General features: G+C 44.1%; 1 protein-coding gene across 2 annotated transcripts in view; it reads right to left on the bottom strand.

Moving 5' to 3' along the window:
- Nucleotides 1–12997, bottom strand: part of LOC106601165 (myosin-10) — a 66640-nt gene that overhangs the window by 25232 nt on the left and 28411 nt on the right. The window contains exons 4-8 of one of the 2 annotated variants that reach the window (XM_045716125.2): nt 6974–7001; nt 4568–4670; nt 4150–4182; nt 572–664; nt 110–173 (exon numbers count right to left, since the gene is read on the bottom strand). In XM_045716125.2, coding sequence (XP_045572081.1) covers nt 110–173; nt 572–664; nt 4150–4182; nt 4568–4670; nt 6974–7001 — 321 coding nt within the window. The remainder of the gene's footprint in view (nt 1–109; nt 174–571; nt 665–4149; nt 4183–4567; nt 4671–6973; nt 7002–12997) is intronic. The other variant, XM_045716126.2, reaches the window with a different exon arrangement.

Genomic DNA, 12997 nt, shown 5'->3' with positions numbered 1-12997 from the left:
CCGCACAAATCCCAGAACCCCTTGAGCCAAACCACGACTATGTATGTACATCTGCAGACTCCTGAATCCCCTCCCCCTTCACTTCCCAGTCTCCCATCTCTGAGGATACAGGTCTCGATGTTGGCCCCAACAATGTAGCCGGTCACGTCAAAGTTGACTCTGATGAACTTGCCCTGTAGGGAGGGATACAAAATGTGTAAGGCAGCAGTTCTATACATTGTGTGACATTGTAGGCCTCTGTGAGCCCAAAACAAAGTCCCCACTGAGTCAACAGTATCACTTCTGCAGACATCAGGGACGCATAATGTCAGGTCTGGTCGGAAGTGGGGATACACTGTGTGTGTGTGTATGCGTGCCAGGATTATGGAAGATGGAAAGCACATTGCCGTGCTCTTCAGCAGACAGTGTTCTCCTTCATACACTATTTCACTGTATTCTGGAGAGGCAGGTCCTACAATGCCTATTTACACAGAGGGTCTGTGTATAGACCGTCTACAAATGTGTACATAAAACACAGTACAGCTGTCACATTCAAGACTATTTGTATCCAAGTGTAGCATTTTAAACTTACGAAACGTGACGAGTTGTCGTTTTTCACCGTCTTGGCATTGCCAAAGGATTCAAGGATGGGGTTGGCTTGCAGAAGCTGCCGTTCCAGCTCGCCCTGTAAAGTGAGGGAGAAACTGAGTGATACACAGCCAGTTAATACCGCCACCACATAAACCAGCCATGAACCGCTAATGAAAGATGTATTAAATCGGTATGGAAATGTGCCATTGCTTTCACCACAGGGTGGACATGGGAAGTAAAAAGAGTGTGAGAATGGAACCTCTGTTATGCAGTAGGCATCTGCTATATTTCTACTGAATGAATAACCCATTAAAAGCATGATGTCAGTAAGACGACATTGTACCCAATTATTTCATACAATGTTGAGAAACACTAAATGTAAACCATATGGTTCAGCTCATCTGCAAAACCGAAAATTCTGTGCAATCTTGACTGAGGCTTTCTTTAATAATACATTCCTCAATATCAATACCAGTCTTTGGAGAGAAAAATACTTTTTGTTTGACTGAACACATAATGGTGCAGCACTGGAATCCTCCTCAAAGGGCCTGATCATAATGCTCTTAAAACAGATGTGGTGGTCGTGTTATGCTCATATTAACATCTGGGACTAAATATTATTCAGTTTAGAATATTATACAGTTTAATAATATTATGTCCAAACATACACCAACTGATCAATTTGAGCTATTGAGCAGAGTAAATCCAAGCCTACTGTATGAATCATGTACAGAGGTTTATATGCTGCTTGTCATGTCCATCACAGGTTGGAGGGCACAGCCAACCACAGGGCATAGCCAACCACAGGGTATAGCCAACCACAGGGCATAGCCAACCACAGGGCATAGCCAACCACAGGGTATAGCCAACCACAGGGCATAGCCAACCACAGGGCATAGCCACCCACAGGGCATAGCCAACCACAGGGTATAGCCAACCACAGGGCATAGCCAACCACAGGGCATAACCACCCACAGGGCATAGCCAACCACAGGGCATAGCCAACCACAGGGCATAGCCAACCACAGGGCATAGCCAACCACAGGGCATAGCCGCCCACAGGGCATAGCCAACCACAGGGCATAGCCAACCACAGGGCATAGCCACCCACAGGGTATAGCCAACTGTCTCACAGGGATTGAGAGGCCACTAGTCTACGTCTTCCCCACAAACAGAGAGGACAGAGGGTCAAAAGCAGCACTGCCTGCAGTAACTAAAGTGAGACATTTTGGGGTGGTGAGAGCATTCCTGTGGTTGTGACGATGCTCACATGCACCCTCCACTTCTGGGAGGCACTGCTGTGTCAGGGGCGGTGGCTCTTCCCAAATCCTCAAGCGGTGGGGGCATTCCACCATCCCGCACCTCACCCACTACAACACTACCAGGGCGCTGGCTGTGTGGGCACAACAGAAATAGCACTGCAACCAGCCAGCCTGTACCGCCCTGGTTTCTCTTCGGGGATGGGACACTGGGGCCTGGTTTTTGTTGACCCGGTGGGCCAGAGTTTTCTGTGATTTTAAAGGTTGGGGGGTAGCGCTGCCCAGCCCCACCACAGATATGTGGGATAGGCTCAGCCTACATACGGGTGAGTGAGAGAGTGGTGCAGAGAGAAGTAGGGCTGCTGCCAGAAGGACTGGGGGCTGGCCCACTTAAACATACTGCAGCTTCTACCGTGTAGATGTGTCCCAGCCAACCCTAATGAACATTCAGAGCATACATACATACACTAAACCCCTGGTTCCAGACAAGACACATTATTAACTAAATGTTTTCTGAATAGTTAAACATGTCAATGTAAGAGAAGGGAGCATCACTGGGGTAGCTTGTGTTTAATTAGCCCAATGACTCCACATATATCATTTCCAGTGGAATGAGACTGGAGTCGGGGTGCCTGGGGGGCAGAACATGACATGAGGACTATTGTTCTTTCAGGAGCTCAACTCAGGGTGGAAATCAGATCTAAACTGTACAGATCACATGGAGGTATTGAGTTCCTCCTCCCACTGTCTGGAGTCAGAGAGCTGCTCCAGTCAAACCTCTCTCTCCTGATGGCTGGACGCTAGGGAAGGGTCATGTGTACATTTTCACTCCCTCTCTTATCCTTTACCTACTACACTGCACAATACCTCCCTAATGCACACACATTGTATCAGATCAATGCAATACTTCCACTGCTCTGCCCCACTGAAAAAGCCCCAAGCTCCTGGCTACTGGGTGTCTGGGGCCACTCTTCTATCAGAGCTGCTACTTGGCCCCCAGCCTCCCCTCTCCTCCCTCCCATCATCCCCTCGCTCCACATTCCTCTGGCCCGTGCTCATAGGGATCCTAACTGGACACAGAGGCAGCGTGGTGTGTGAGAGCAGTGGGCTGTAGTGGACTGGTGTATTCTGGCACAGGGACCCAGGTACAGAGTTACAGCCAGGATAACGCCACACATCAACACGGTGTAGTACATAAACACAACCTGGGTGAGTGTACTTTTTTTTAGGGGGTGTTGAATCTTAGCAGCATCTGCTTCAGCAAAGCATAGCTTTACAGAGGGGAAAAAAAGGTTTTGAGAAAGAAAAATAGCAAACTGAGTGGGGGGACAATGAGGGCCAGTAAATATCTAATTTACACTCAGAAGTATCCACAGTGGAGTATTCCATTGGAAAGAATGCTGTAATGTTAGAAGTCTCTGTGGGGGAACAGTGGATCATGAATCAAGCTGAAACATTCTGCGCGGTGTATTAGTCCCAGGTGAGCCTCCACTGTTACTGAAGCATGCCCATGTTATGCAGCAGAGAGACAATAGTAGATTCATTTCATTCCCCAAGATGTCCAAGTGAGGATTGAGATGGAGATAGGAAGGTCACAGCATTCCCACATCACTGACCCACCATGTGCTTATTGATTAGGAACAATCAAAAGCAACAGCTACTCACAGACTGTACTGTAGGACAGGAATCCACTGTGTGTGAATGAGTAGTCAGGTGTTGTTACGGACACGAACAGTATTAGCGTGGCCGTGGGCATTAACCATGCATGAAAGGTATTTGAAGCTATGCCAAAGGCGTCCTGAGCTAATCAAATGAAAAGCTAGCATGAATAAAGGAGAATGGCTGAGATATTAGAGGGTTGTCGTGGCAGAGGGTTTGAAGAGCCACAGTCTGATGTGATTCCACAGTTCACACCAAATCCTCTCATTGCCATGGACATTCAAAGTGGGGATGACAAAGATAGATATGACTGGAACCTAACCACACACAGCACATGCATATGGGGTTAGTTATTGTTCTAAGGTCACAGGAAATGAACAGTCACTGTGTTTCAAATGACAAAATATTTCTTTTCACTTTTTAAGGCTTACTGTATGTTGACACTGATGGGCATTTCCTTAAAATAAACCTAAAAGAACTGATAAAACACAATGTCGGTTTGATAGCAGACTTAAACGTTTTGCCAGCACAAACAAATACCACATATACTGTAGCCAGCAGAGATAAGTTCATGGGAAAGACAGTACAGTTTGAATTCGGAAGGGCATGCAAAAACATCCAAACTGAGCACAACTGTTTTAGAAAGTGGGGAAACACTTGCCTGGAGCTTGTTCAACGCTTTAGGGGATTCGGGCTGTTTGTTTCAGGTAATAAACAAAGGGAAGGGTTAGACCTGGAGGTGCTTATGTCAAACACAAGCCATAAGCAGTGAACCTACTGGTGGCTAACATTATCCTGCTAACATTTGGCTCTGACAGAATGGCACTGAGCACCACGGAGCGAGAGCTGAGACCGTTCAGGTTAAGGTGGTACACAACAACAAACTCATTAGACTCTATTAGAGGAGCTACGTTAGCCATTAGCATCAGGGGTCATTAAACTAGAACACATTGTTTAGAAATCAGTTGAGTACACACTGTGGTACAGCCTCTGCCTTTGGGTCCAGCATGGACACATTGGAGGGTTTAACAGGAGGAGTTCAGTAAGGGAACAGGGAAGGAGGGAATGGAAACACTCACAGGAATGTTGTGGTCTTTCCGTCCTTTGTGTGACGAGGCGACGTGGGCCAGGTACTGGATGACCTTTTTGGTGTTTTCTGTCTTGCCGGCACCCGACTCGCCTCTGTGTGAGGAGGAGACAGACAGGACCAATACACACCAGATAAAACAGAGGAGGAAGAGAGGTGGGGAGAGAGAGAGGAGGGGGGAATGAAGGGATGAGGGAGAGCAAAGAAACTGGTCTAATCTACTACCAAGCAGGCCTCATAAAATAAATAACATTTCAGCACTGTTGAACACTTCCAGCAAATACTTGCATAACCCTTTGTCTACTGTTATAAATGTGCCTTTGGTTGCCAGACAGAGCCAAGCTTCCTGGAAGGCTTCCACATATAATCTCAACCAAATACAGTCAAAACACATAACACTCATCCTCTCAGATGGGATGGCTCTGCTCAGCCCTGGGACATACTATAGACTAGAGAGAGTCTGATACTGTTTGTTTTGCCTGCTCTGCTCTGTCTGATTTTAACTCCAGGGTCCTGTGGTTGGCTGGGCAGGTCTTCAGGGTTTCTAGTCTCTGCTTTTGGCACGGCTCTAATGACAGGGACGTCCACAGCTCCGCCAGGACCCAACTCTCACTCCCCTCCAGACCCAGCACACAGCCACATACCCGTGGCTTTACCATAGCCAGCTATTAGCTCTCCACACAGAATGCTGGCTTAATGGATAAATGGCCAGAGTGCAACTCAATGCGAGTCTCCTCCTCTACACTTTGTATATTGGTGGTGTGGGGGTATAGTGTAATATATGTTAATCAAATGCCATTTCAGATTATTTTCATGTCACATTACAATTGTGAGAACAGTGAGATGTTTTAGGTTGAAATGACAACATCAGATTTGGGCATGGGACATACTTTTCTTCATTCCAAGCAGACTGTCTTTCTGTATTAGTCACTCTTCTTGTTTAAGCACAAGGTAGCCAGGTCATCTGTGTGTGAGGCCTGTGACTCTTGCATCAGTGTGTCACACTCTTAAGGTGAGAGATTCCACAGGTCTGTGACCCACTTCCTGTTCTGTAAACCAAATTACTTACTCATCATGTGGACTGGCATGTAAACCAATTCTCACTGGTTTTCAATGACAAGGAGACTGGATTCTCTCTCAGATTGTACAACAGAGTAGGTTTCTGGTCAGACATGACAACTTTATAAGATAATGTTAGATTGGTGTGCTTATTGCTGTGATAATGGGTCGGTCTAAATGAGATCATTGGCATATATCAGTCAAGCACTCAGAAAGGCCAACATGGGGTGTAATTGTTTGAAGACTGTGTACCAAACCACACTCATAACTCCCTCTACTCTGCACAAAGTTCCTCAAAGGCCAACCTAGTTTCATAACTACATCATAAAGCTTTTTATATCTAGTCAATAATTGAAAACCAGCAGGATGGCACGACCTGGCAAATCACTTCAGTATAACTCCCATTCTGACCAACTAACAGATGCTAATGCTGCTCACTTCACTCCCACATACTGTAGGCTTGTTCTGCCTTCTTCCCTGAGTTTAAGAGCTCGACTGTAAATCTGAAAGGAGTGACTGGGGTGCAACTCTGCATGGAGGAAATCTCCAAAAGTGAACTCAAGGACAAGAGGGGGCACGTCACTGAGACCCTACTTAAGGTGCAGCCACATCAGTCTCAGCGCCAGATAGGTTACTTTTCCAGCTCATAAAGCTGCTGTGTCTCCTCTGGAATCGGCCCACCTTAAAAAAACAACCTCTACCCTCCGAGTCCTCTTTGAGAGGTGGTGTCAGAGCAGGCCTTGGCAGGCTGAGGCGATCTGTTTGCCTTACTGGGCAGTTTAATGAGGTAATGTTTCAGGAGCAGGACAGCTAGCATACTGACGGAGCAGAGCAGAGGCCTCTGAGAACATCATCAGGCGTCATCAGGTGCATTAGCATAATGCAGTTTAGATAAAGGATTGGGCTGATAATACATCTCTGATATGAAACACTGAAATATACACATAACAATATTTTTGATATGTTAAATTTAGTCAATGTCATTACCCCCATTTGATTACCTCGACTAACCTGTAGCCCTGCACATTGACTAGGTACCGGTACCCCCTGTACTATGGCCTCGTTATTGTTATGTAATCTTATTGTGTTACTTTTTATTTTATATTTTAGTTTATTGAGGAAATATTGTCTTTACTCTATTTCTTGAACTGCACTGTTGGTTAGGGGCTTGTAAGTAAGCATTTCACGTTAAGTTCTACACCTGTTGTATTCGGCGCATGTGACAAATGCAATTTGATTTGAAAAGCAAGCTGTTTTCAATCATGTAAAATGTTTCACTGAAATGTGAGTGAAAAGGATGTCAAGAGAAATGATCCCAACAGAGTAGTAGGATACTCACGTGCAAAGGATTGATTGGTCTTCACGATCTGTGGGGAAAAAAACAAAAAGACAGAGTCAGAATCAGCCTATTCCACTACAGATAATGCACACACACACACACACACACACACCACACACACACACACACACACACACACACACACACACACACACACACACACACACACACCACACACACACACACACACACACACACACACCACACACACACACACACACACACACACAGGCCATTTCATGACATCCAGACAAGAAAGGAACACCCCCCATGCAGTGTTTATGTCAACAGGAGTCCCCTGGCCTGCAGTGACAGTGGGGTCCTGCTCTGCCCCAGCAGACACTGAGGAGTGTGATCAGATCAGCCTTACAGCCCGTTCATAAAGACTCTAGCTGTATCAGAGACAGTCATGCTGTGTCAGGGTCAGATCTTAACACGTCTTTCATTTCAAAAGAGATTTCGATCCATAGCAGATTGGACATGCCTCGTCCTCAACTCTGAGGGCAGCCATGTAGACTACAATCCTAGGATCCACAGAGGACTGCTCTGACACCCTGGCTCTGTGGTTGAGGAGGTGCTTGATATTATCAAATCATGCCCTAATTTCATCCATATATTGAAAAACAAGATATTCAATATGACAGAACTACTAAAGTTGAACACCCAGTTACAGGGAAACACAGATAAAAGCCGCCAATTTGGCAAGCGTCTTTCTCCATGCTGAAAGGCAAGTGTTTAATCTAGTAAACACAAGCAACGAATGAGGTTAAAGAGTACTGGGCCTAAGTCTCAGATGTAGCTGGATATCACTGAGTGTATACAGGTGCTCTGAAACTAGTGCATAATAATGTTTCCATAACCTTTTATTCTGCCAACGGTGGTATGATAAGATCCCTAGCTAGCTACAATTGGGGGCTACTAAATTAAATCAATATTCCATTTAATTTGGAATGGCAAGCCAGACAAAATTAAACAGGCCCATTTATATAATGAATATGAATTCAGCGGGCATAAATGATTAAATAATAAAGCATTAGACCTCTCACCAAAGGATTCAGTCATACAACAGGTATACTTAAATCCAAACTGGTTCTCTAGCAGATTAGCAGGAATGTCTCACCCCATGTTCAAGAATGGCCTTTTTCCCTTTATTCAGATTACAACCTCTCACTTTCGGTTATTTGAAAATGAAATTATATCCAAAATATCACTATTTTTAAAACAAGCCATAGAAAGTTGGTTGCAATTTCAGTTTAATCCACCAGAAAAAAACTGAACAAATATTACAACCAATGTTACGGTTAAACTCAAATATACTAATTGATACAAAAAAAAACGATATAACAATAAAATGGTATGATCTTAGTAAATGATATCATTAATAGGCCTGGTGGAGTTGTCACACATGCAGCTAATAAAAATATCTGCTCTAAATTACAACCAACTAATTGCAGCACTACCTCAAAAATGGAAGAGGCAAGTGGAAGGGGTAAAAAGTAAGGAACTTGTCTGTCGGCCCTGCATTAAAGAACAAAATTGGAAAGTTGTGATAAATACAAAAGTATACAGTCTCATTTAAGGACCAAAAAATGTATTGACTGCTATACCATATAGATTGCAAAATAGTTCATGACACTTGGTTTATGTACTAATACACAAAATGACGCTGGATTCAAAAAAGGTTTTTCAATTTAAATTATTATACAACATTTTTGCAACCAATAAAATGTTATATATATGGGGGATACAACCATCCCAGCTCTACAGATTTGGCTATAAAGAGATAGAATCATTAAATCATTTGTTTTGATACTGTCCATATGTAGCTTGTTTTTGGTCGCAGTTTCTGGAATGGCTGAAGAATTGCAACATTTACCTGGAGCTAAATCTGCAAATAGCACTGCTGGGTGATTTAAAAGTCATAGTCAATCCACCAATAATATAATAATACTCTTAGAAAAAAAAAATGTTATCTTAAATTGACAATATGTAAAATCTATGAGAATAGAACGGTTCAGAACTTTTGTGAAACATCACAGTTGAAAAATATATGGCAAATAGAAATCAAAACTGGATGGTGTTCAGAGATAGATGGGAAGGATTTGGTATTGGATAGGACTAAAAACAAACAAAAGATAACTATTGTAAAATATACTGTGTCCGTAAAATGTATAGTATGTATAAGCTGGAAGTAGAAGCCAAAGTGTTGTTGTCCATTAGTTTACTACAATTAGGGGAGTGGTGGTAGGGTTAGGAAAAATATTTTTTTTAATACAAAAAATAAATGATATATATATGGGGGGGATTGGAAATGATGCAGACAATTACATTGATGTAAGCCAAAATCTATCTGCAATATTAAAGCTGATCCACCTGATCTAAAAGTCAATGTTCAAATAGCCTAGAACAGGGCTCTCCAACCCTGCTCCTGGAGAGCCAGCGACTTGTAGGTTTTTGCTCCAACCCTAATCAAGCGCACCTGATTCTAATAATTAGCTGGTTGATAAGCTGAATCAGCGAGGTTACAACTGGGGTCGGAGTCAAAACCTACAGGACGGTAGCGCTCCAGGAACAGGGTTGGAATCAAAACCTACAGGAGGGTAGCTCTCCAGGAACAGGGTTGGAGTCAAAACCTACAGGACGGTAGCTCTCCAGGAACTGGGTTGGAATCAAAACCTACAGGAGGGTAGCTCTCCAGGAACTGGGTTGGAGTGAAAACCTACAGGAGGGTAGCTCTCCAGGAACAGGGTTGGAATCAAAACCTACAGGAGGGTAGCTCTCCAGGAACTGGGTTGGAGTGAAAACCTACAGGAGGGTAGCTCTCCAGGAACAGGGTTGGAATCAAAACCTACAGGAGGGTAGCTCTCCAGGAACAGGGTCGGAGACACCTGGGTTTGAGGCATAGATAGAGACAGTTGCTAGATAGATCAGTGCTCTGTCAGAGAAATACCTGCTGCAGCTGCTGTCCTCATGATTCTCCTTCTGCCTCTCATTATTCACCCCCTCAGCCCACTCATGACTCAGCATCTATTCACCATCTCCTCTAACAAGAACCTGCTCTGTGGACTGGACACACAGTAACTCAACTCTCTTTTTTTCTCCATAGATTGACTCTGATGAAGCTCTTTAGTGGGTGTTGTGGAGGCATGCCAGTTTGTCTGAGTGGCTATCAGCCCCAAAAATGTAATGGAACAGGACCTGTCGGAATGACGTGACAGGCACTCTCTCAACCCTTGAATGTATGGAAAATGAAATCACAAAGTTATTTGGGGATAGGTGACATAGCTGACATGACACAGTGACACCAGAAGGTATATCATTTGGAGGGATGTAACACACGGAGTCAACACAATGAGGGTCTCTGGGTAGGAAGCGATTTGAGTCCAGATGGAAACATCTTGTAATGTGGACAAACATCATAGCCACTGAGGCACCTCTGTGTTTGGATAACCTTTTCTCCTAAAATGCAGACAACATTCTGACGCTGGAAGGATGGAGTCCTCGACATTCATGTGGAAGAAAGAGAGGTTGTTTCATTTCCTGTGGAAATCCTCCAAACGTACCTTAAATTCCTAAACATCAATATCACTGGGAGGAATGCCCCCTCCACTTATACCACCTCCTCTTACTACCTCCATCTATATCTAACCAGTATTGCTGTGCTCCCCAATCTCTGAATGGGTTTGATTTCACAGCCCCACTGCTGTAGGTTACACTGATAAAGTTGGCTTGTCACATTAAAATATGTCTGTGTAGCCCCGGCATTACAGACAACCACGCTGTGAGTGGTCTCTGTCGCCAGCAGAGCGTATCCCCTCCACTGTCTGCTGAACCAGTAGCCTGCCTGACGCCCCTAAATCTACCCACCCTGGGGAAGACGCTTTGAGCCAGGGAGAGAGTGGGAGAGGGGTGAAGTGAGGACACACTGAGTCTTTGTGTGCATGTGCATCACGAATAGCTCATGAATCCACTGCAATTTTTAAAAGAGAAAGGCATGTTGTAAACTGTGAAAATTGACATGACAGCTACAGTGGATGGTTATAGATGAAACAGTCAGAGCACTCTCAGAAGGGATCAGAGGGACAAGAGCTTACTGTGTATGTGTTGGTTACAACTCTGGTCCTATAGCAACTCCTGCCTCTCTGTGTCTCTGTCATAGCTCTGTCCTCACACCCTAAAAGCTCATTGTGACTCAGCTCCATTCAGACTCACCCTGGTGGCCCATGGTATGAGGTGTTGTCAGTGTGAGGTGGCCTGTGGAGGTCTGGGGGTGACTCAGCCACACTGAAGGTCACCATTGGATACCCTTTAAGGTCACTGTGTTTACCTTACCAGCCCCATGTCCCTCTGACTAGACTGGACAGCCACAGAGCGCAGCTGTCACTGCTGGACCCTGCGTCATGGGTACATTGCTCCCCAGCCCAAGCCCATATTTGATCAGAAGATAAAGAGCTTACATGGTTTTATTAAGCCCACAGATCCGGGACTGTAACCTCATGACAGATTTGAACAATGAGTCCCAGGAACAAATATAACTCTACGGATGATAATCTTTAAACTCAAATGATGGTTGGAATGATAAATCGTTCATGTCGGTCACCTTTCATCAGACGACTGACCTGAATGTCTACCAGGTGTTATAGGTGTGACCTTTTGTTATGTCACTATAGTGTGAACTGCTGCTGGCAACTAGTCACACTGATAAAGGACCATATCGTTGACCATATCGTTGAGCGCTCCTATTTCTCTGGCCTGAAACCCCACCTCTTTAAGGAATACCTGGGATAGGATAAAGTAATCCTTCTACCCCCCCCCCCCCCCCCTCCAAAGAAAAGATATAGATGTACTGTTGTAAAGTGGTTGTTCCACTGGATATCATAAGGTGAATGCAGCAATTTGTAAGTCGCTCTGGATAAGAGCGTCTGCTAAATGACTTAAATGTAAATGTGCTCTTTTTTTCCTCCCAGAGACACAGTGTTTCTAGTCATACCTGACTATTGCTCTATTACAGACAACCTTTCCTCTGCCTCAGCCAACCCCAAAAGCTATTGCTCTCCAAATTGTATGCGTCTGATGAGAATAGCAAAACAGGACGGATGATCGATGGGTTGCTGAGTAGAACTGGCCAGGTTCCTGACTACACACCAGACTCCAGAGCTCCACAGGTCAAAGTTTGATTACTCTTCCTCTCCGTGACAGAGCTTTTCACTGGGTTTTCATGAGAATAACTTTCTATGAAACTCCGATGGTTATCACCCACGTCATGTTGATTTTCAACCAGACCCTGTAGCTGTGATCGCTTTGAATCGAAGCACCCAACACCGAGCTTCATCAACTCAGATATACATGATTAGAATATGATTCACATCAGAGACCAATCGCGTTTTTCAAAATGGCAGCTGATTGTCGGTAGTCAGCGATAGTGATGACCTCAGCCATTGATTCATCGATCCAGTCACTGATATAAAATGGTATGCTGGTCTCTACCTATTTCCTCTATTTTCTCTTGTTGTAATATTCTCTCCTTGACACCTGCCTTACTCCCTCTCCACTGATGACGGGTTAGGTCTTCAAACTGTCATTTATCATCTTTAATTCTCTTCTAAAGCCAAATAAATAAATATAGAGGATATTGACTTAAATGACCCGTCTCTGTGGGCCATTTATCAAAAGGCATTTCACAATCAGAAACCTGAGGATTCATCACAGGCAGAGCACAGAGCCAGACACCCAATAAGCTGAAGTCATTCTGTAATACATATCAAAGCCTGATTCTCTATGGCTCATATGATCTCCACGTTCTCAGAAAGCACACTAGCTAACGGTCATTATGTGAATGTGGAAAGTTAGCTTTATTACATAGGGTAGATACTTTATACCTACCATGAAATCATTCATTTAGTATGCATTGTGTTATTATACTCACTATGGGGCTAATAATGATATTATCCAAATCTTATCATATGAAAGAGAAATATATTGGCTCCATACATTCATATCAATCAACTAACTGATCCAAACCCA

The sequence above is a fragment of the Salmo salar genome, chromosome 03, assembly GCF_965601325.2.
Source record: "Salmo salar chromosome 03, fSalSal1, whole genome shotgun sequence".
Classification (NCBI taxonomy): domain Eukaryota; kingdom Metazoa; phylum Chordata; class Actinopteri; order Salmoniformes; family Salmonidae; genus Salmo; species Salmo salar.
This window is presented reverse-complemented; position numbering and strand designations above follow the sequence as displayed.